At 42.3% G+C, this 23,638-nt stretch overlaps 3 protein-coding genes across 4 annotated transcripts; 1 reads left to right on the forward strand and 2 right to left on the reverse strand.

Moving 5' to 3' along the window:
• Positions 1-1,532: 1,532 nt before the first annotated feature.
• pold2 (polymerase (DNA directed), delta 2, regulatory subunit) lies at positions 1,533-7,631 on the forward strand. Of its 2 annotated transcripts, none has more exons than XM_061037735.1 (11): positions 1,533-1,633; positions 4,349-4,581; positions 4,684-4,805; positions 4,909-5,032; positions 5,184-5,298; positions 5,382-5,580; positions 5,706-5,786; positions 6,330-6,487; positions 6,603-6,730; positions 6,823-6,924; positions 7,312-7,631. In XM_061037735.1, the coding sequence occupies exons 2-11, from the start codon at positions 4,356-4,358 to the stop codon at positions 7,470-7,472; spliced, it is 1,416 nt and encodes a 471-aa protein (XP_060893718.1). In that variant the 5' UTR covers positions 1,533-1,633; positions 4,349-4,355; the 3' UTR covers positions 7,473-7,631. The 2 variants fall into 2 exon arrangements, with proteins under 2 accessions (XP_060893718.1, XP_060893716.1); XM_061037733.1 differs by lacking the exon at positions 1,533-1,633 and adding an exon at positions 3,989-4,147.
• Positions 2,015-3,760, reverse strand: nono (non-POU domain containing, octamer-binding). The gene has a single exon (XM_061037736.1). It carries the CDS (start codon positions 3,625-3,627, stop codon positions 2,308-2,310), a length of 1,320 nt encoding a protein of 439 aa, XP_060893719.1. The 5' UTR covers positions 3,628-3,760; the 3' UTR covers positions 2,015-2,307.
• aebp1b (AE binding protein 1b) lies at positions 7,623-21,270 on the reverse strand. The gene is made up of 22 exons (XM_061037732.1): positions 20,462-21,270; positions 19,260-19,421; positions 19,106-19,171; positions 17,766-18,116; positions 16,283-16,357; positions 15,723-15,782; positions 15,520-15,606; positions 14,337-14,408; positions 14,132-14,241; positions 13,641-13,780; positions 13,470-13,554; positions 13,226-13,370; positions 13,052-13,140; positions 12,246-12,369; positions 11,767-11,963; positions 11,448-11,624; positions 11,133-11,296; positions 10,448-11,043; positions 10,187-10,326; positions 9,980-10,079; positions 8,574-8,740; positions 7,623-8,488 (listed from the first exon to the last, which is right to left on the reverse strand). Exons 1-22 carry the CDS (start codon positions 20,712-20,714, stop codon positions 8,123-8,125), a joined length of 3,726 nt encoding a protein of 1,241 aa, XP_060893715.1. The 5' UTR covers positions 20,715-21,270; the 3' UTR covers positions 7,623-8,122.
• Between the last annotated feature and the right edge of the window lie 2,368 nt (positions 21,271-23,638).

Genomic DNA, 23,638 nt, shown 5'->3' on the forward strand with positions numbered 1-23,638 from the left:
AAGTGAATTTAAACTACCTAAATTACGATATAACTTCAAGTTTTGTTTGTGTGACAAAGTGAAAGATTTACTGTATATTTCCAGTCAGAGACGGATTGGTTTTTGCAATAATTGCTTAGTCATTTCATTTATAGCATCCACTGCTTTTGATACGTCTTTAGTTGTTAGTAAAGGTATATGTAGCAAGGCATATTTGTATGTGATACCTGTCATTTTTTAATTATTAGACAGAACGGGGGCCTGGATCTGCACTGATCCTGCTCAGTGTTTTTTTCCTGGTCAAATCTCACAAAGGTCTAATTAAGTTATTCAAGTTGATCTTCACACTACAAGTGTTGCTGGATTGTTTTGACCTCCTCAAGCCTTTCACTCTCTATGCACCATGGTAGTTGGTGTAGGTGTGCATGAATATACCCTACTCCAAAATAGTGTGTGGTACCTTGCAGGCAAAATAAATAAAAGGTGACAATTTACTAATTCATAACTATTAACTCGAGTGACTGGCCCAAAACTTAAAATAAAAGAACATAATCTTACACAGAGATCTGTAGGAAAAAAAAGTTGCCATCTATCCTATAAGATACAGTTTAAAGACTTCATATCAATCTTGATCATTTTTCTGATCTAACCTCCAGATTACACACACTTTCCCCTCTTTATGATGGAGCTCTTACCACACTTTGTTTATGGAGCTCAGCTCGCTGGCTGGATGGTGGAGCAGGATGGTTATCTCAGCTTTTTTTGGACTCTGAATAGAGGTGAAGGTTAGTTTCCTTGGAAAGGTCACGTTTATCAACTGAAAACTGTCTGCGAGGATATAAAACATATGCGTGATGGAGATATGAGGATCATCACGTATCTGGAATTACATCAGATTGTCGTCTTTATCAGGGAGGGTGAAATGTCATCTCACAGCTGGATGTTTTGACACTAAAAGATGTTTAGTAAGAGACTCCGTGAGCTGCTTAGCCATTTCCACATCACTGACTTTATTCCTTTTCACCCATCTTGTTTATTTAGCGGATAGAAAAAAACGTGAGACCAGCTTACTTTTACTTCCTTCTGCAGACAATCATAAATTGATCCCCCTTTTCCATTCTCATTAGCCAGCGCTTGTTCAATAGAGTTGTAACACCTTATTGCACTCTGTACATACAGACTATGGTTATCCCTGAGTGGGTATGTAGGTGTACCTTACCTCATTGTTTGGACAGTGCTGTGTTCTTTATTGAGTGATCAGCAGGTTGGGACTCCTCTTGGGAGTCCGTTGATGTTTTGCTGCTCTTAACAAGATGAAGGAAACTTAAAGGATGTTTATGGTGCTGACTTTTCTGTCTCTTTTTAGACGAGTCACAAAACAACTAAATGAATCGACTCTGATCTGCTGACGGGGGTCAGACATCATTACAGGCGGTGTTACGGTCATGGCGCCCTCTTTACGTTGCCATGGCAGGGACGGTGACAGCATAATTAATCACGTTTCATGGCTCTGCTCCACTGGTTATCACACTTGACTTATATGTCTGAGCTAGAAATGATTACACCTGTCCTCTCCGTGCTGTGGTACTATCTGAAAAGAAGATATTAAAGAGGCCTGGTTTTTCTTTGTTATTTGAGAGAAGATGGCTTAAAGGTAGGATATTTACAGCCTTATATATTCCTTAAGAGATCTATTTTAGTAAGTCACATGAGTAGATACTTTTCATTACCGTCACTGGAGGCTCATTCAATTTTCCAATCACACTGCGCAGTTATATCTACTTATTTTTTTACTTTTCATCGTTTTGCATGTTTGACCAGAGGTTGTGTCACTGCTTTTAACTGTGTTAATTACATTAATACTCAAACCAGTGCCAAATATCCAGCATTAAAACACTGAACCAAGACCCAGAGTGGGCTGTGTTGCCCTGTGTGATTATTATAATCAAAAATGTAAACGTTTAAAAAAATAACTGAACATGATGAAACAGTGGCAGTGAGTTAAAGTTCAAGACTCTGAAATATCAAACAGAACTCTTAGGGAATCATGAATTTATTCCAGAAAAGTCAACATATCCAGGACAAAAACATTTTTCCTATTACTATGAAAACTACATCAGGATGAGTGATAAAGTAAAACACATGGCTCATTTGGAAAGTTATAACATCTTTGTACTAAAACAGAACTTGAAAGTACAAATAAAAAGTAAAAAAAAAAAACAAAAAAAAAAAAACATGCAACAGTGTTTTAAAGTTCAATAAGTAACACTCACTACATGAACTTCAAAATACAGTAAGTATGAAAAGGGGAGAGATTAGACGTGTGCTTCAAAATCTGCGTTGCTTGTTAGGTCCATAGTCTCCAGGGGCAGGGACGCCCCTGGGGAAGCCCCCCTGTACTCCTCCGGCCATGTTGTTGTTTCCTGGGCCGGCCATCAAGGGGGCGTTCTCAGCAGCCATGCCTGGAGTTCCAGCGGGACCAGAATTTCCACCCAGAGAGTTTCTGTTCATTGGCATCCCGTGGTTGCCCATATGCATCCTGATTTCTTGCTCCCTGTTTTCAGAGAAGTTACCCCTGAAGCCCTCCTGCTGCCTCTTCATCAACTCCTCGTTGCGCATCCTCATCTCCTCCTCCCTCCTCCGGCGTTCCTCCTCCTGCCGGATCTCAGCCTGTTTCCTCTTCTGCACCTCCTGATTGTGGAGCTCCTCCATCCGCCGCAGCTCCTCCTGCCGCCGCAGCAGGTCCTGTCTCATCAGCATGACCTGGTGCTCGTGCCTGGCTGCCTCCATCTCGGCCTCCAGCTTCTCCTGCGCCTCCTTCATGTTGCGGTCCACCATGTCGTACTGCTGCTTCTCCATCTCCATCAGGGCCTTCCAGCGCATGGCGTACTCGTACTCGAAAGAACCCGGCTGGGCAAACCTCGGGGGCTGCTCGCGCTCTTTGTGGTACTGCTGGTTTTTGTTTATTAACTTTTCTGACAGACCCTCCTCGTCGTCCAACTGTTCCATAGGCTCCACTGTGACAGGTCGAGGGAAGGCTGTGAGAAGATAGGCACCATCACCACACTTATCCAAAGCCTTTCTCGCAGCTGGCTTTGAGGTGTACTCCACTATTCCCTTCCCTGTTGGCCTCCCTCGGTCATCCACTATGACCACAGCTCTTTCTATCTGACCAAACCCAGCGAAGGCCTCCTCCAGCAACTCGTTGGACACAAAGTCAGGCAGATTTTTCACTGTCAAAGCTGCACCGTGCGTTGCAAACCTCACCCGTATGGGCCTGCCTTTAAAGGGGGTGTCGTCCAGCTCGGCTCTGGCGATCTCAGCTATGATCCTCGTCTCCAGGCGGATGAAGCCAAAGCCCCTTTCCTTGTTGATGAAGATTTCACTGGCCTTGCCGTACTTGGCGAACATCCTCTCCAGATCCTCCTCGGTGACTCCGCTCGGTAAGTTTCCTACGAAGAGCCTGCTGCGCTGTGTGAAGGTTTTCTCCCCCGGCTTCCTGAAGCTCTGCAGGTCCAGGGTTAAGGCCTCGTTCGGGTCGCTCTGCTCGGCAGGCTGCTGGCCATTCGTGTTTGATCCCCCGGGTTTTTTGTGGTCTGCCTGGCGATTGGGGCCGTGATTCTGCTGGGGGCCTCGGTTTCCCTGCATCTTTTCACAACTCAATTGATACCCGAAACTGAGAATTCGCTGAGTTAAAACACGCAAACTCTGAGCAGGCAGTGGCGCACAAAGAGCTGCGAAAATGGCGAGCCTGCGTGCTACCGCGACGTTATTATGACGTAAATTACGTGCGACCCGTTCATTGAATCAGTGACGTAGTTTTTTTTTTGCGACTGTAAGAGATAAACAAAAAGCTAGACCGGTATCAGTGTGAGTATAATTATTTATTAACCCTTAAAGTTAAAGTGTGTACTCGTCATTTTGTTGAGGCTGGTGGCACGTATATTGTGATTATAATACTGACGCAATGTTTCCTTTTTTTTTTTTTTCCCGTACGCTAAGTCTCGCGAGAATACGCATGCTGTAGCGTTGAGCGGGTTATTTACAGTCTATGGTTATTTCGCGGGAACTGATCTAGAAAAGGACCGAACTCAGTGTCACCTGGAAATATTGCTTAAAATTTGGTTTGATACAATAACAAGTGAAGCCGAACTTCGCCTATTAGAAGGTAAAGTCCAACAATCAGCTACATTAGCAGTAAAGTATCAAACATCGATACGTTTTGTAAGGGCTCAGTGGAAACAGCGCTGAGTTAGGCTACACGGCATCTTCTTACTGGCTTGTTTATTAACGTGCAAGAAGCTGGACATTAAGTTTTATTTTGCATATTATAGTTATTACTTGTGTCTTTTTTCCCTCCATGCTCCAGGACAGCCATGTTCTCCGACGTAAGCGTCCAGAAGCAGGGCTCCAGTCTGCTGTGTCGCCCTGCCTCCGAGGAGCAGGGGCCGGTGTTTGAGAGGACGTCACCGGCCTACAGTCCCTGCATTGAGCGCTTCAAAGTGGGGGAGCGGAGCTTCAGTCGGCAGTATGCTCATATTTACGCAGCAAGGTTGATGCAGATGAGGCCCTTGTTGTCAGAGAGAGCCCAGCAGAAGTGGGGTAAGTTCAGGACATAGTCACACGCATCCGGGACTCCTAAGTATCGTATTTGTTCCCCCCCCCCCCCGAAATGTCCATTATGTTTGTTTTTCTTTCTGCCAGGATCGGATGTGCTTATCAGGAAGCTGTGTGATCTTCAGACAGGGGAGCAGTGTTGCATTGTGGGAACCTTGTTCAAGCGTATGGAGCTGCAGCCATCTATCCTAAGAGAGATCAGTGACGAGGTCTGCAAATATGATACAATCACAAGCTTGATCCCCCCCCCTACATGACAAAATGCTGGCGTGTAATTTTGTGTCATGTCTCTTGTTTTCTTGTCTCCTGCAGCACAACCTTCTGCCTCAGCCTGCACGAGCCAAATACATCAGTGAAACAGATGAGCTGATTCTGGAGGATGAACTACAGAGAATCAAACTGGAGGGCAAAATTGACAGAGACAAGTGTGTCACAGGTCAGGATATACATATATATATATATATATATATATATATACATACAGTTTATATATAAGATGTTACTGTCATACCAAGGATTACAGAGAGACATTACAGAAACACAGCTGTGACATTCCTCCTGTATCTCGTTTTTTTTCTTTCTTTCAGGTAGTGTTATTGCGATATATGGAGCAGAGAGGAATGATGGGAAGTTTACAGTTGAGGACTTTTGCATGGCTGATCTTCCTCCACAGACACCAAGGCCGGTGCTCAGCTCTGACAGGTAAACTTGCTCATTCATATACTGTGTAAATCTCAGCAGTTATGGGTCATTTGATTGTCATGGTGTTGTCTTTCGATATCCAGGTTTGTGCTTCTGGCTTCTGGACTCGGTCTTGGTAGTAGTCACGCTGACAGCATGCTGGGACTACAGTTGCTAGTTGACATGGTAACAGGTCAGCTTGGTGACCAGGGGGAGCAGAGCGGGGCAGCGACAATCTCCAGAGTCCTATTGGCTGGAAACCTTCTGAGCCAGAATACCCAGGACAAAGATGCATCAACAAAGGTAACCAGAACTTCTTCAGCTGTGACTCACATTTATTAAGATACACAGATTCTAAGTTTTACTCTTTGGGTAGAGAAGAAAAAGTGAAAAACATTCAAATGGTTTTGCTTGCTGTGCATGTTAAGGCAAAGTACCTCACCAAGAAGACTCAGGCGGGCAGTGTGGATGCGATGCGTCTGCTGGATGAGCTGCTGATGCAGTTGGTGGTGAGTATGCATCTTTAATTCTTTATTAAACAATTAATATAAGGAGCTTATATGTACTGGATTACCTTCATATATTTTGCTGTATAGTTACTCTCTTCAGTGTCTCTAGGTGTGGCCTACATGTCTAAGTATTCAAAAGAGTCAAAGAGAATTGAATTGCAATCTGCAGTTCCAGCCCAGAGAGACAACAATTAGATTATTGTTAATACATTTGTAAGTTTAGTAAACAAAAAGTTTATCGACAACAATTCTGATAATTTATTATCTATTTAACTTATTTACTGAGCAAGCAGTTTGTCACACCCCTGGCTCTTAAATGTGATGTTTTTTGGAGGTTTGACTTTTATAATAGTTGGTGCTGTAAAACTGACATTTTTATTTCAATTTGTTTGAAATTTTTAATACTTGTAGTTTTAAGGATGCGTTCATATATCATAAGTATTAGAAGTAATCCTTGCTAGTGCCCAAGTATGGTTGAGCACAAATGTATACACATCATGTGCTTAAAAAGATTAGAGCGTCACTGCCACCTGCTGTTTCTAGGCCTCAGTTCCAGTGGATGTTATGCCGGGCCAGTACGACCCCACCAACTACACCCTCCCACAGCAGCCTCTCCATCGCTGCATGTTCCCCCTGTCCTCCGTGTATCCCACGCTACAGTTAGCCTTCAATCCACACCAGGCCAATGTTGATGGAGTCAGGTAAAATGATACACAATCACCATCTTCCATTTTGCATTTAACTTCAAATCCCAAGAAAGTGTGCAGATATTTGAATATATATTTGATACTTTCTTGTGTTTTTGATTGCTCCAAGGTTTCTGGGCACGTCAGGCCAGAATGTGAGTGACATCCAGAGGTACAGCAGCAGAGACAGTCACCTGGAGATACTGGAGGAAACGCTGCGACTGAGACACCTGGCCCCTACTGCACCTGATACTCTAGGTCATTCAAATGAGCTGATGACAAATAAATCATGGATCCTATTGCCTGTTTGTGCAGTATATTTACACTTTTTTTCTGAACATCGTTTTCAGGCTGTTACCCATTTTACCTAAAAGACCCTTTCATCTTGGAAGAGTGTCCCCATGTTTACTTCAGCGGCAACGCCCCAACCTTTGAGTCCAAGCTCATTAAAGGTCAGTGTATGAAGTTGTTGGACATTCACTTGGTACTTTAATTCTTTATTGAGACTCAAAAGGTTATTTTGATCATATTATTAGCAGGTAAAGTCTGTGTCCTCTTTTAATTCTCTTCTTGCAACTCACCTTAACAGTTTCTTAACCGTTGGTATCGTTGTGTTCTTCTTTACCAGGTTTTTATTTATATACTGTATATATTTATGTTTATTGGCTTTATTTATTTGTTGATTTGTGAATTTGTTTTAACTATTCTTGGCTTGTTTTAATTGTAAATCACTTTGTAAGTTGAAAACAATGCTTCATAAATAGTTATTATTATTATTTAATTGAATATGTTGTCCTCCTCATACATGTGCAAATAATTAGTCTTCCTTCTCTTGGCAGGTCCTGATGACCAGGAAGTTCTTCTGGTTACTGTTCCAGAGTTTAGCAGCACCCAAACAGCATGCCTGGTCAATTTACGCACTCTTGAATGTGAGCAGGTCAGCTTCTCTGCATTCGCGGCTGACGAGGATGAGGAAAGTGAGATGAACATCAGCCACTGAGGTGTCACGACCTCAAACATTACGACATGCTGACACTTCTTGGACACTCCTGAGATATTACAAATGATTTTGTCTCTCTTCTGATTGGAGACTGTAAAAAAAATCATGAAGGTCATTTGATTATGTTAATGAGGAAAGAGAAGACAAGCATTGTGTATGAACAAGCCTTTATTAGAAAAGTCACTCTTTCACCACAGCTGTATCTGAGGAAACGTGTAAGATTACTTTTTTCCCCTCTGACTCCTCTGTTACAAATGCTTTTGTACCTTTAATGATTGCTCATACTGTAAAAAATCTGTCTGCCATTGATGAAGACAGTGTAAATATTTCAACCCTGGTGAAGTATAAAAATGTCATGACTTTGGTTTATGTGCATCTACAATAAAAATTAAAAAAAACTCATGAAGTTTAAGTCTCGTAAAAAAGACTGAATGACAGAACAGTGACAGGATGAGTTTCTATGAAGAGGCAGTTTGTCAAGTAATAGATCCACTATTCAATTAATAGAGTTACTATTCTGGAAAGTCCCACTGCTAACATGTAGCAAAGAGAAAAATATTTGATTTTTCAACAACATGACAGTGGGAACAACGAGTTAAGAGGACTGGTGTGTGTTTACTGATGTGTGTGTGTGTGTGTGTGTGTTCATTTTAATAGTCATCTATCTTGTACTCATAGTTATAATCCAGGATGGAGTCTGTGAAACCACCAGGTGTCGATGACTGTCCCTCCCCTATGACCCACGAGTCATACCAGGATGTGGTGGTCTCTGTCGTTGTGGGAATCGTGGTTGTTGGGGGTAACGTCGTAGTTGATCTTAACCTCAGCAATCTCTGTTGCCGAAGGCGACGTAGACGCGCTATCTTTAGCCTCTGCCGCTCACCGCTGAGTCGAGAATTCCCTGAATAAGCAATGTTTCCATTAGCCACACGCCTGTTGCCGTTAGTGACTGCAGGGTACTGTACTTTGTTGCTGTAGCTGAGTCGAATGGGTTTGCTGCCATGGAGGGCCATGATCTGCGGAGACATTTTCAGACACTTTAATAAGAACTGGACAGACAGGCATCGAGGTTGTGGTTAATTCAGCAGCGTAGTGCCTCACCTGTTTGATGCGGTCCCAGTTGGACTTGGCCAGGTTGAAGCTGCAGGCAGTTGCTCCTGACTGATAACCCACCACACACAGTTTGGTCACCGAGGAGAAACCCTCAGCTCGAGCTGTCACACGGTACTCCCCGGGGTTCAGCAGCCGCCAGAAGTCCCCTGTTGGTGCTGCAGTGACAAAGAGAAAACAAATGTTTAGCTTTAAGCAAAGACGGTGCTTCATTTTTGTTTCAAGGCACCAGAGTTGAAGTATAGACTGCGTGAAAGAAGTGGAAGTAGCCACAAGTAAGTCATATATTTGTGTTTAAAGTGTCAATGAAGCCTCGAGTTCTGCATGTTGTCCGTCATCATCTTGTATTTTTGGAACCAGAAGTGACCAACTTGTGATGACATGGTGAATATGCATTGTAACATCATCCTGCTAGTGAGGTCACTGTTGTAAAGACTTATCTGGTACTTGTAGCCAGGCCCTAAACTATATCCTGCTTTATCCTCCATTTTATTCCAAGTGGGACCAGCAATCACAAAATTACAACAGAGCATTAGATTAAAGTCGTACATTTACAAGGTTAAATAAGTAAATTCACGAGAATAAAGTCATTAATTTACGATTTGAAATTCGTAAATAGATTTAAATTAGCTATGGTTCAAATTATTATTCTGAAAGGTTGTATATCAGAAGAGCAGCCATCCGCCTCCGCAAAACTGATGAAAGGTGAATCCTCAAAGCCATTTCTCCACCACTAAAGAGACTATTTCCTCCAGGTCAGTTTGGCTCTTTCTTGGGAAAAGCCCTAGTTTCTTGCAGTATATTTTCAGGGTTCTGATACTCATGACAATGTGATGCTGACGTGCCAAAAGAATGTATAGTTTTGTATCTGCATAAGTAAAGCCCCAAAACAACTAATTGGATATTTTGAGACCTTGTCAAACTTTTATTGTAAAGCAGGTCATTCCACCGAGAGTTAATACTCAGCCAATCTGTCTTCATTTATAAATTTACTAATTTAATCTTGTAAATTTACGACTTTCTTCTCGTAAATTTATAACTTTAATCTTGAAATCTCCGATTTTTTTCCACCTTAATGTGGCCCAAATACTCCTTCGTACAAAATAAAGATTATGATGTATTGAAGAAGAAAACTAGCCATGAAGACTAGCAAGCTTGACAATAACCCACTAAAAAAATGTTTTTGAAGGTAATAAATGAACAGAGAGGTAGGGCCTGTTTCTCATCTCCAATACAATTGGAGCTCTTTTGCAACCAGTGCAGACGCTCCCTGCTGGCTATAAGAAAGAAAGAAAAATTAAGACTGTTGCATTGGCTTCACTTTTGAAACTGGAGGCAATGTCCACTTTTCAATGGTTAAAATACATGATGATAGCTAAGAAGAAGACATCTTTTACCTGTAGTGACATCATGGTTGACCCCCTCTACAGACACAGTGGCGTTTCCAATAGGGTTGCCCTGCTGGTCTTTCACAATGCCCCTGATTCCACGATGCACCTAGGCGTGGGAAAGGGGGGGGGGGAGAGGATAACGGGCTGAAAGACCTTATGTTACCATGGTCCAGCATTGTTCAAATATATCATGTCAGTGTAATTTATGCTTACCTGCTCCATGAAAATGAGCATGGCTTCTCTGTTCTTCTCCCACTCCCTGGCCAAGTCACTCTGATGAGGAAACTTATCACATCCAAGGAATATGGACAGCTCAAAACAATTGGTGTGCAGGTAGCTGAAGTCATTCATACCTAAAGATGTGTGAACATAACACGTCAACCTCAGTGCCAGCACTTCATACAACGTCCACCAGGGTGCAGTAAGTCCATTACCCGCACACCCAGTAGGTTTATCTTTGTGGCCTCTACTTACTTCCTGTGACTGGCTTCCATTTGGCCCGGTTGACAATGCCGTGCACCCCAGCAGAGTTGTCCCCATGGCAGGAGCCGTGGTAGCTGTTTGTCATGGTGAGGTGGGTGGAGGCGTAGGACACAGCCAGCCACCTGAAGAGAGACTCGTCTGCAATCACCCGGGGCTCATCCTCAGGCTCGCTGTACTGGTAGCCAGCACTTCTTCCTCTGTCATCTTCTTCCTCCTCTCTGTGACCATAACCTTGGTTGTAGCTGGGGTCGTAGCCGTTGTCGTAGCCTCGATCATTACCCTGGTCATCACCACGGTCGTAGCCACGGCCGTAGCCACGGTCGTAGCCACGGTCATGGCCACGGTCGTAGCCCTGGTCGTAGCCCTGGCCCTGGTTGTAGCCCTGGTCGTAGCCCTGGCCCTGGTTGTAGCCCTGGTCGTAGCCCTGGCCCTGGTTGTAGCCCTGGCCACGGTCGTAGCCCTGGTCGTAGCCCTGGCCCCTCCACTCCTCCTCTGGCGCTGCATATCCTCTTCCTCTCCAGTCTTCCTCTGGCTCCTCTTGGTAGCCCCTCCCCCACTCGTTCACATCAAAACTTTCTTCCTCATATCTGTAAGAAGACATATTTAGAAAATAAACTTGTGAAAACAAAGAATCAACAACAGAATACAGCGGGTAAAAGGACAGAAATAGTCGTACTGTCTCTTCTTGCGGCTGTGGGCTTTCAGGCTCTCAGCGGGCTTGTTGGGGCGTAAGTTGTCATAAGGATAGGCCACAATTGACTCTCCGCCCTGAAAGTTCGCACCCAGCACAAATGGATGGCTTTTCATCCAGGAGATTATGGCCCTGGTTTCCACAGCAATCTGGAACAAAAACAGGAGGATCCACATCACACAAATGGTCGAGCCAAAAACCAATGTCAGCTCAATCAAAATACTCTTATTTCTTGTTTACTGAGGCCACAACCACATTTATACGGTTATCAAATTCACTATAAAACAGTTTCAACCTTACCGAACTGTTGGTCTCAAAGCTCTCTGGGATGGGTACATGGTGGTTGGGGGTAAGTTTGGGCACCATGCCCTTATCCTCAGCATCCCACAAGATACTGTTCAGGTCGGGAAAGTTCTGGAAGATGTCAAAGCCGCCATCTGTGAAGTGTCCTGTTGTCCATCCGCTCAACTCCGATCCCTGCAGTGGAGGATTTGGATAGTAGACACATGCCTCTAAGTTACCACAGACAGCTACAGAAGGCGATTCACTGACATCTTCTGGATGGTTTTCATTTTTCGGTGCCAGTTTAGTACGAACACGACGATAAAAGATCACTTACTGCTTCAAAGGCTTCCATTTGTCCATCAGGGTTGAGCGAGGGAACCAGGTGGATGCGTATTCCCTCCACCAGCCGCATGGCCCTGGGGTTTCTGTCTTTGTACTCTTTGCACAGGTACTGCATAAGAAGCAGTATCATCTCCCGACCCACTGCCTCGTTTCCGTGAAGACCGGCCGTGAAGCGAAACTCTGGCTCACCTGCAGAGACGACCAAACAAGACTGTGGCTGTTTGTCCCTCAACCATAATCCACAGACTCCCACCTGGTGTTTATTAGGATTTACATGAATCTTCTGTGGTGCCATTGTGGCCCAACAGTCCTCAGGTTTTCATTTTAACTGAACACTATTTCAGTCTGTGGTCCAGATAACAGCTGGTTTTGCTCTAGTTGGAATGAAAGCATGCCTTTGTTTTTAAAGTTTTTAACTTTTTAAAAAATAGTTCTTAATGCTTGTTTCAAGGCTGTCAGAAATATTCCCACCTATTTCGTGCTCGGTGGGGTTGCCAGAGATGACTATGGCCAGGATTTCCAGTCCCTTGGTGCTGCGGCCCAGACTGTAGATGCTGGTGATGTTGGGACACTCGTCGTGCACCGACTTCATGAGCTGAACACATGAAAGACAGAAACAGTTTTATGAAACTGCCATAGGTTAGCTTTCAAACTGCAACACAAGACCTTTTCCACATGTATTTCATGGCAGCTGAACATCTCTTCAGCTTATTAAGTTATGAAAAGGTCATTCTGACTTATATTTTCCATTGAAAAAGCTTTAAAAATCCTCAATAGTGCTGTTTTAAGTTAGGAAATTGTGGTTAGGTCATGTTTCCTTACTTGCTAAATATTTCATAGTTGAAAATATTTTTCTTTTGCTATTTCAACTTTTAAGCCATAACTTAAAGCGAACTGTTTTAACGATAAATCCATACACTACAGTCTTAAATAACCAATTCAGCTGCTCATCATATTTTTAGTTAACACTTTCACCTGTTTAGCATACCTTAAGTTCACTATTTCAGCTGTTTATAGTTCTTATAAATACAGGTTTTTACTTTCAAACATACTTTTATCAATGCTAACTAAACTGTGTATTCTTTTAAACCTTTGCAGCTATGTATCCATTACTTTAAGAAACTCATTGAACCTCTTTGTTCACTTGCTAGTGACTAGCTGACTAGTTTGCATTTTAGGTCACATGCATGTGGTGATGCTTGAAAAGGATTTGTGTTAAAGTCTCGGTCAGAGGAAGGACTCTTTCTTAATCAGGGTGTGTGTGTGAAAATACTCACAGTAACCATCTCTGTGTAGCTGTGATGCTTGAACTTCAAGTAATCTACTGGAGCCACTTCATTTTGCCTGTACTGAGCATCAACTGGATCTGTCAAGGAAAAATGAGCAGGTACATATAACCTATTTGTGCAGGCTTTAGTCACATGTACGGTGTGTTCATGTGAGAGGCTCACCAGGCAGGGGGCAGCCCAGGACCTCTAGCCTCATACACAGAGAGCCGTTCCAGCTCTGAGGGATGATGCGGATGTAGCGAGCCAGCACCGGCTCTGCCAGCTGGTTCATCACTGGAGTGTCTTTATCGCTGTTTCCAAAGAACAACTGGATGAAAGACAGGAGGGAGAAAAGTAAACCAGGGAAGAAAGAGAGAGACATAATCCAATATGCCCAAGAGTGTGAAATGATTTGATGTGAACTCACCCAGTCTGAATATCCATCATGGATGGTTGTCCATTCTCTGCTGTCGTTGCTGAAAGCCAGGTAGTAGGACAGCACAAAGTCGCTCCTGGGAAGAGAAAATACAAGGTGGGCAACATGTTTGATTTAGAAATGTAAAATTAGGTGTGCAATTCTTGTGTGTTGGTTTCATACTCATTCATGGAGTCTCGTCCTTGTGTTATGACTCCCGTGAACTCTGTGTCCCTGCGAGCATCAATCTCAAACCAGTGGATCTTGTCCTCTGAGTTTGCGCACCACGCTCCTCCTCTCATGTTATCTTCATCATCTGAGCCCTAAGAAGCAAAGAGGACAGCACATATGACAAATGTCACCTCATCAAACACTGACTTCAAAATCATTTGACTCTCACAGCGTTTGAGCTTTTCTAATTAAACACGAGCTGTGGTAAGCAGAAATCTTTAGGAGATTTATAAGCTGTGTTTATTACTCAGCAGCTCAAACGATTCTTAGACTATAAACTTTAAAAAAAAAAAAAATCAAAGCAGCTACTGGAAGCGACAGATTCAGCAAAAACAGTATTTTCCAACATGAGTCTTGTATCTGGTGTTTAATTCGAGGCCCGGCGGTGTGTAAGTGATAGCTGCAGTGTATGTAAGACCAGTTGTGCTCTGATTGTTGTCTACCTGCATGTTCAGTCTCGCCCTCTGAGGTGCAAAGATATACTGAGACATGGAAGAGGCTGAAAGCTGGTCCGGCTCAACCTTATGGGACTCCATCCCCAGGGGTGGACAATCTGCCACGCAAACAAGAGAAAATCAAATGATATGTTAATCACATTAGCAAAGCTTGTGCGATGTTTTCCCAGAGTTGAACAGACAGTAGACTTACTCTTTGGCTCTTTGAAGACACGTGGTCTGTTCCTGGCTCGATCCTCTGCCTCCTTCAGCTTCTGCGCTCTCTCTGGAAGAGGTCAGAAAACAGACTTAATGCAAAATAAAGTCGTCTTTCTTGGCTGCATATTTCCTCTCTTTCCCTCTGCCCAGAAATAATCTAGGAACTCATCATTATTTAGCAAATTTCATGCGCCAAAAATTCACAAGGGGACTTGGAAGGTTGGAGTGTGGAGAAAAACAACCCAGATGTTTTGATTTCCCTCCTAGTCTCTGATCAAAATCTGTATCATCCTGACCCAGAGAGTTGACTTTTAAAGAAGACTAGCGCCGTCTCCCATTTATCACTGTCTTTATTAATATGCTGACACACTTCTCTTTGTTGCTCTTTGACATTGTTGTTCATAGCTAGTTGTATGGCTGCCAAAAGGTCTTACTGACTGTGGGAATGTAAAACATGTAAGCTACCACACATGTTTAAGCAGACAAACACTTGCACCTATTAGCATAGTGGAGACCCACATCTGCCTGTGTTGTCAAGGCCCCCCCAAAATCCTGGGGGTTTGCACAAAGTAATTTTTTTTTTTTAAATGCTTTTCTCCTCAGCTTGCACCCAGATTGCAGTGAAGCGTCCACACAGGAAGTGTCCTCTGACGGTGCTATATATCAGTGTCTCCTGGCTCGCCTTAACCACCAGCTAACCTCTCTACACGCAGCAGACACGTGGCACTAAAATTACAACATCCTAACTCTGTAATCCCTCTTTGTAGTATCTTTTCTTTATTATCGCTCACACTAATCCTCTGCATGTGGCTCATTCTCAGTGCGTCCCCGCTTTTGTTCGCTCTGCTTCAGTCTGGCTCACAAGAGACTTCTAAACTTGCACAAATAATCTCTATTTTGTTTTGAAAGCGTGAACTTTTGTCCCTGTCATGCAAGTTAAAGCATGTACCACAGGTTGTACATTAGCGTTGCAGGGAATCACATCTGCATTGTCTTATGACGGAAATAGGATCCCGAGGAGTGATCACTATGGAGCGCTTATCTGGGAGTACTTTTGAACTGAGGGCACAGGCCGTGATCCTTGCTTCAGTAACGACAGGAAAGTATGTAGACTGACATGATTTAGCTGCGTGAAGTTCTGTAAGGAAGAAAAAAGATCCATATGTCAGTTTTCTTACCTCTCTCTTCTCTCTCTCTTTCTTTTGCTGCTCTCTCCCGTTCCTTCTCCATCCATTTGTCGTCTGTCTCTCTGTCTTCTTTCCTCCCTGTGGAAATAAAGACATGGATCATTTTAAAGAAATAAATACACCAACAGTGGGTTTATTCATGACTTTCTAGAATGTTTGCTCGCTGTTAAGAAATGATGTTTGTGTCCACGTACCATATTCGTCATAATCTTCGTACCACGTCCCTTCATAAGGAGAAGAGGTTGTCGGCTCCTCTGTGTTATAAGAAAAAAAACCAAAGTGTCTCTTTCAGTCATTCAGAACCACTGCTACATTACAAGTCAGATGTTATTAGATGAAGTGGTGAGATGTGTAAAGTTTTACAGTTAAGTACAGCCGTGGTTTATTCAACCACAGCCCCTGTTGTCTGTTTGGATACCACTGTGACGCCTACCAAGTCATTCAGCTGCTAAATCTTTCATTTACAAGAATATAAACAGAGTTGTGATCTGATGACAGGAAGGTTTTGTCGACTCAGAGGAAAAAACAAACTCGCCCACTCCTGTTTGGAAAGTAGGGCAGGTTAACTCCGATGTTATTCCCATGTGTTGCTCATGATTTGTCATCCGCACCATGTTTGAGGGCAGAGATGGACGGGACATCTTTTTCAAAAGTCTGATGATTTTTTAAAACTAATAAACTGTGTAACTGAAAATGTTGATTGATGGATTTGATTGGAATTTAATTTTCAGCATATTTCAGTGACAGCAGTTACCTGGTAGCGTTTCTACTTGGATTTCAGGGCTGACCTCTTTACCATCGGGGAATGGAAGATTATCCGGCGCCTCGACTGCAGGAATGGAAAAATAAAACAGAATACAATTTAAAAAGGTCAAACAGAGGAATGATTTAACAGAGGTGGACTGAGAAACAGGAAAGTAACAGAAGAGGCCGAAACGGGCAAGTGTGAGTGAATCAGTGGAAAGGTTGGAGGAGCTGTGGTACGGAACAGTCTGCTGGAAACACACAGTAATGACAACATGTCCGGTCGGGTCCGGATAAGTGTGACTGAACCACACTGCAGTTTCCAACATCTGATTCTGTGGAAAAAAAAGGTCAGACAGTGCTGAATTCAGGTGGACAGAGTCTGGAGGCGATATCAACCATAAAAACTTTTACCATCAATGCTGAACTTCAATTCTTCTGGATCATTCTGGATCAGGTATTAGTTATGCAGCTTTATTTGGAAAAGGTGTTTACAGTGTTTAAGGATTATTCCAAGGTTGAATAAGAAAAATATTAGGTTAAAAATGTGCAAATGATGTCATTAAATGTCCCTCTGTCACCATAGACACCTGAAACTTGAAATCATATCAAACAGTTTGTTAAAAAATAAAGATCCATATTTTGACACAAAACTTTAGTTTGGGGCAGCAAATTCAGACAGACTCTTGCTTCAACAGCAGTGAGTAGTTAAAATGTTTTTGAGCCAATAAAATTCCATCTGATCCTGCTCTAAAAACACGTTAAATCATGTTGTTAAGACTCATTGTCAGCTGAACGTATTGTTCTTCTACTTATCACAGTCTTCTCTTTAGAGGCTGTATTAACATTTTCCAGAAATTTGTCTTTTTTCATGTGGGGAAAGTTACGTGTCTGTTTTCTACAAGTCTTCCAGATGAGTCATATGGTTTTCTCTGTGATCAAATTAAAGACAAACTCATCCACGAGGAGATCCACTATAACCACTTCCTGCTCTACATCTTTGAAACACATTTCAGCCACACATTTCAAACAGGTTTCAATGATTCATGATTTACTGTTAGCGAACAGTAGTCTCCTGAAAATGGTAAGAAAAAATAAATGCAGTTGGATATGATGTTGAACAAGTAAATGCAACATAAAATATAAAGCTAATGGCTCAACTTAAGCTCTACCATGTGTCCATCTGTTTTAAAACACACTTCTATTAGCTGACAGGACAAACTGTCTCTGAATGTTCCAGGGTTTAACATATTATCCGGTCTCTCAGTTCTGTTTATCTCCAAGAATCACTTACTACAAAAAAATATCGTAATAAAAATAGATTTTGCAGGATACATCAAAGAATACTTTGGCTCAAATGTTTTCCTTTTTTCTTGAATTGAATCTAACATTGCACCACTTACTGGATTATTACGGCTTAATCTTTCTCATGTTTGATAAACTGTCCCCCCACAAAAATCCAGGGAGAAAACAAAGCAGAGAGTCAGACTTACAAGTGGCGTCCCAGTAATCACTTTCATCTGTCCCAGCCTTCCCATCAACCTCTGGGGCAGGGGGTGTGGGATCCGGCTCTTTCCAGTAGCTGTCATAGTTATCAGTCACTGGATCGTAAGGATTTTTCACATCTTGAGTCCAGTAGTCGTAGGAATCAGGCGCTGGGGTCAACTGCTCTTTCTCTTCTGGTTTCCAGTAGTCATCATAGCCATCTGTCACTGGAGCAGCTGGGTCTTCTTCCTCCGGCTTCCAGTAGTCGTACGGTGGATCTGTGACTTCGGACGGAGGCCTGGATGGTGTGGGCCCGGCCTCCCAGTAGTCATCGTCTTCTGGTTTCCAGTACTCATTATCTGACAGAGAAACAGATCACTGTTGGTGGGCAGAGACTACTAGACTTAAATAATTGATGTGTTTTTCAAGTTTATACTTAGAAATAATTACAAACAAACACTTTATTAGAAGTGTAACACAAGGGACGCTGTCTGCAGAGCATGCGCTCCAGACACAGAGACTACAGTCTTCATGTCACCGGTCACAGTACCAGCTGCTGGTCCTGACCCTATTTGATGCATGTCATCCCCCACTCTCTCTCCTCACATTTTCTTTCTCTCTATAGCTGTCCTGTAAAATAAAAGCACCCCCCCTCCCAAAACCATGAACACACAAGCAACCATGACTAAAACCAAGTTTTTCTTTAAACAATGCATGCTGGGAAAACTACATTAAAGACAGTTTTAGGACAGTATGGCTTTGGCGTCTAAAAAGTACTAGTACAAGCTATTTTTAAAAATCCCAATTCAATAACTGGATTTGAATTCAATAGTGTGTTTAGGTAAAGGAAACTTGAAGGGTCCAAGGTCCCCTTCCTAAGGGGCTGTTCACAAATGATTAAGGTCAGCAAAGGGATGGGTTCTGTTTTTCTTTTCTTTTCTCCTAAGGGAACTTCATTATTTTCTTGAGAGCAGAGGAGGGCCTTTTAACTTGCAATAACTTTTAAATTGACATAAACAATGTGACATCACTTGATGTAAGGGCCCTCTGTAGACACAAATTGCTGGATTCAACATGTTTCATAGTAAACCAAAGCAAAGTAAAGTCCTGTAAACAGACTTGTAATGTTTAAAACGGGTGGAGTTCCCCTCTAAAATCTTTATTCTTTGCCTAAGTCGAAGTAATGGTGGAAACTAGTACTATGGGTTTTTTAGGTATTAGGAGAAGGATCTTGGACAAGCGATGTCCAAAAAAAATAAAAATCCAGTGGGTATGTCAAATCTACAAACTGCAATATAAGAATAACCACCCTCTGTTGCCGTATGGTTCCCTATTGTGTGTCACTCACCTACATCAGGATAAGCGTAGTCTGTGTATGGCTCAATGGGTGGTTCAGTAGTAAGTAAGTAGTAAGCTGGAGGCATCAGAAGGACAAAAGGTCAACATCATTCACTCAAGTCCAAAGTCATTCATGTACCCACTTCACTTTGTTCTGTTTTCACCTGTTGTGGTTGGTGGGAGAGTCGTGGTCGTCTGCCTGTCTTTCTTCTTTCCCTTCTTTTCAGTTTTGGGCTTTTTGGTGGCATTTGGATCTTTGTTCTTCTTCTTGTCCTTCTTCTTCTTTTTGCCTTCTTCTGGAGCTCTTCTCACTCTTCCCACAACAACTGACAATAAAAACAAAAAAGAAGGCAGGTTTCCCAGAATCACACTCAGTGGACTTTTGGTTAGAGTTCAATTAAGCACGTCACACTCTTGAACAGAATAAATATTCATGCATACATTACCTTCTTTTTCTCTGAATTCTCTGCTACATAAGTCCCATATCACCAGCCCAATCCCTCAGGTGTAGTGAACTTAAAGTTAACCCTCTTCTTCATTAGATACATTCTTTAAGCAATCTCTTGGATCAAAATCTCCCAATACTCCCAAGATCAGATGCCAATTCATCAATTAGTGAAAGTACTGATTTAAAATCCAAAGCCCATGTAACGTGGCTATATATTTTGTTTTTATCATTCAAGAGCAATATGAGAATGCAACTGTGCAATTACTACTTTCCTGCACTGCCAGTGAAAAGCCAGACAGCCAGATTTCATTTCAGTGGCTGCTTGAGGTCTATCAGTATTTCCCTCTGAGGTTGTTTGAAGTTCCGAGACACTTTCATGGAAAACACTTCTCTGTCTTTCCATTAGTTGTGCTCCATTTACCAGGAGTCAGTTTTAATGACAGAAAGTCTGTCTGGACACTCGTAAATGTATCAGCGTCACCTCAGCAACATGGTAATACTGAACATAAACCCACCAGTTATAGTATTAAAGAGCTTCTTTAATCTGATGTGTATAAATCACATTGAAAGCTAAGGCGTTCTTTTAGCGTGAGTCAGCATTAATCATGCAGCAACAGACGCAGTGGAGAAGGTCAGTATCATAAGAATCTGCCTGTGAGATGCTTGACTCTTTCTCTCTTGTCTGGTTTGAAAGACAAAGAAATGCATTATTCTGTTTAGTCCCTGCTGTGGAGAAGTAGTTGTGAGAAGGTAACCATCTGGACTTTGTTATGTTGTTGGAGCTGTCAAAGACTGAATGCTTGTGCCTGTATTTGGTCAAGACATGTGGGAGCTCAGAATATAACTAACTAGCTTTGATGTCTTGTTCGTGTGGAAATGTTTGTTTTCTTAGACACAAAATGACAATTCTAAACTCACCTGCCTGTGCAGCCTCCTTTGTGTCTCTTTTGTCCTTTTTACTCGTTCCCAGTGGATGTGGGTCCACTGTGAGTCCATGTTGCTCACTTTCTGGGTCATCAAGGGACTCGTCTTGTAGCTGATCCGCTGCCTGCCTCTCCCCTTCAGTCTCCCGGAGAGTAAGTATCCCCCCTGCGCTCTCCCCTTCTCTGGGGATCAGCAGGCAGCACAGGGCCAGCAGAGCCACAGACACAACCACAGTCTGGCTTTTCATACCTGCTTCTCGTCCAACTGCACAATCCTTTCAATTCAGCCGTCCAAAGCTCAGTCCAACTTTGTCTTTCCACCAGAAAATTCCTTTTTCTTCCTTCTCTTGCAATGTGATCCACACTTTTACTCCAGCAAGGAAACTTCTGCAGCTCCACAGCCACAGTGACAAGCAGGCTCAGAGTGGGCTAGACGGAGATGGAGTGGGAGGGGGGTAGGGATCTGCGGGTTAGGGAGGGAGGTGGGTTTGAGAGAGACAGAGGGAGATAGAGGAAAGCAGCAATCCAGTCTAATGAGTAGACTGGGTTTCTAATTGCCCTGCAGCAAGGGTCAGCTGAAACAACACAGTAAGGCCAGAGGATCCCCTTCACCTGGCCGACGAGTCACAACAGGTGAAGGGCTCAGACAGGAGGTGGGGGTGGGGGGTGGGGGGGCAGGAGGGCAGGTGAGGCCTCAGACTCAAGGGCTTGCACCCCCTTAGAAAGAAGACAGCTCCTATTTTGTATGAGGTTCCTGTTGAATTCCTTGCTGGAGAGCCTTCACCCTGCAGACCCACTGCAGAGAGGAACAGCAGGAGAGAGGAGTCACTCCAAGGACCCTGAATTCCACAACAAGAGGAGGAGGAGGAGGAGAAAGAGGCTACAAGGGTGGATAAGGATTTGTGTGTGTTAACAAAACCAAACACTGCTTATCATCAGAGGGAGGAATATAAATAAGAATGAAAACATTCAGGAGAAGAACATACATCTGCTTTCAGTCCAGGATTTGTTTTAGTTGGGAATTGATCTTTCTGCTCTGTCGTTCTTTCCTCATTGTGTTGTGAAAGCTCTCATTCCGCTTTCTGGAGAAAAGGTTATGGCAGAGACTGGGGGCCATGGAGGAGTACACACACACACACACCAGGAGAATTGTTTCAGCAGATGACAGAATTATAACCTTTTAAATTCAGTGTTTTCTTTGCACCCCCCCATCATCTTACTCCTCCTCTGTGTTTGCAGATCCTGTCAAGGCCTTCAAATGCTAGACTTGTAGTATATTTTGCAGACTGAGTCAAGATGGTGACAGACATGACTACATTTTTAGCTTTGACAAATTTTAAACTGTTAACATATTCATTAAAATAGGAGTTTATAGGAAGTGATCCTGCAGTGCATACTATGGAAAAATGCAATCAACACAGGGGAAGTGTATGCTGCCCAAGATTCCCAAAATCTTCACCAACAGTTACCTATGACAGTTTTATTGTCCAGAAAGGCGGTATGTGTAAATAAAGCCGAGTAATCAGAACATTGTGCAGCTAGAGGAAAATTGGCACAGAATTGGTTTCAAACTGAGCAAGTTTTCAGGTGAAAACTGTAGAAGGTATATACAAATGAACACACCTGCTAAACAGTTCAGTTCATATATCACAGGCATGTATTTCAATATTGCATTGAAAGAAACACTGTGGAGAATTTAATTGTAAGAAAACTTCATTGCAACAAGCAATTAAATCGCTGCAGGGTATGACTAAGGCTGCAAAGTATGCAGCAGATAATTCAGACTACAGTAAGGTCAAGCAGAGGCCTTTTCAACTGGCAAGGATACAGACACACACAAACACACACACACACACACACAGGAGAGCTCTCTGGAAACTTCTTTTTCTTTTCTGTTCCAGCCTGTTCCAAAGTACAGAGAGGAATCTCTACCCATGTGCCTTCACTGATAAAAGCCAATGGAAGCCAATGTGAACAATTATGTAATTATAAAACATGGATTTTAGCTTATTTGTATAATGGGAGGGAAAGGGGTCTCTAAACTCAGGGGATCCACCCTCAGTCTATAACACAGGAAAGTAGGCTTCTTTGAAATTGTATTCAGTTTTGTTCTTGTCATGACATTCTTATGCGTTACCGCATTTCACTGAAAAAAAGGTGAATTTCCTCATTGACTTGACAGCTGTAGACATGATGATTTGTTCATCTTATCAATGGAGACCTTCATTGTGGAGGTAAAGCTTTCCAATACAAAACATTCCTTCGACCGCATAGGCCACTTTATAATAGGAATTTTAACCTTTAAAATACAGAAAATGCACATCATTTTTATATATGTTTAGTTTGCTTAGTAGTTTACTTTTCACAAGAAAAAGTAGTTTAGCTTCTACGTAGCCCTTAAGCGATCTTGTTTCAATGTACCTTGTGGCCCAAAGTGGTATCCTAATAATATATAATATTAAGAGTAATTTATCATAAATGCTAAAATAACGTGTATAATTAGTATGAGAAGTATGAAGACATAAAATCAGCCAACTCCCCAGCAGAGGCTCGTCAACATTAGCTAGCTAACGTTAGCTTAACAAGAGCTAAGCTAATTATCGCACTAGAGAGAGCCATCGTATGTTTTGGCCCACTGGTTATAAGTCAACCTTTGACTTTATATCTTCTTATTTTAAAAGTTACACTGTCTTGTTTGCCTCAGTAATGATGCAAACTGTGTTGGCTGAAGTATTTAAATTCAATTCTTGGGGAAAAGTAAGAAAATCATTATTAAACATGCTGCTACAAGTTATTTAAAAAAGTAAACTACTACGAAGCCTATTTTAATTTGTAATGTGTGCATTTTTGGATTATGCTGACCTTTATCATTACTTTTTATAGGTAGTTGAATGTTACACTTTCTATCAAGAAATCAATTATATCTTATGTTTCATCTTCATTTTATGTATATATAAAAGTATCTTTAGGAAGGCCTATACATTTTAGCACAATAGTCATAATACTGGCGATATGGCTTGGATATAAGTACTTCCATTTAAGTTAGATTTCTAATACTTTTCACAGCTAAGAGGATGTAATTTTTTACTTCATTTGAATGTTTAATGGATTGATGCATGTGTAATATCTTTCTTTATAGCTTGGTGTTGCTATTTTGTACACTATAATTTAA

Source organism: Labrus mixtus, chromosome 5, assembly GCF_963584025.1.
Source record: "Labrus mixtus chromosome 5, fLabMix1.1, whole genome shotgun sequence".
Classification (NCBI taxonomy): domain Eukaryota; kingdom Metazoa; phylum Chordata; class Actinopteri; order Labriformes; family Labridae; genus Labrus; species Labrus mixtus.

Coding starts and splice junctions, on each gene's coding strand:
- nono (XM_061037736.1), bottom strand. CDS start 3,627: ATGCAGGGAAACCGAGGCCCCCAGCAGAATCACGGCCCCAATCGCCAG.
- pold2 (XM_061037735.1), top strand. CDS start 4,356: ATGTTCTCCGACGTAAGCGTCCAGAAGCAGGGCTCCAGTCTGCTGTGT. Junction 5,787..6,329: donor AGCTGCTGATGCAGTTGGTG/GTGAGTATGCAT, acceptor TGCTGTTTCTAG/GCCTCAGTTCCAGTGGATGT. Junction 6,925..7,311: donor TGAGTCCAAGCTCATTAAAG/GTCAGTGTATGA, acceptor TTCTCTTGGCAG/GTCCTGATGACCAGGAAGTT.
- aebp1b (XM_061037732.1), bottom strand. CDS start 20,714: ATGAAAAGCCAGACTGTGGTTGTGTCTGTGGCTCTGCTGGCCCTGTGC. Junction 19,172..19,259: donor TCTCCCACCAACCACAACAG/GTGAAAACAGAA, acceptor TGATGCCTCCAG/CTTACTACTTACTTACTACT. Junction 11,625..11,766: donor AAATGGAAGCCTTTGAAGCA/GTAAGTGATCTT, acceptor CCTCCACTGCAG/GGATCGGAGTTGAGCGGATG.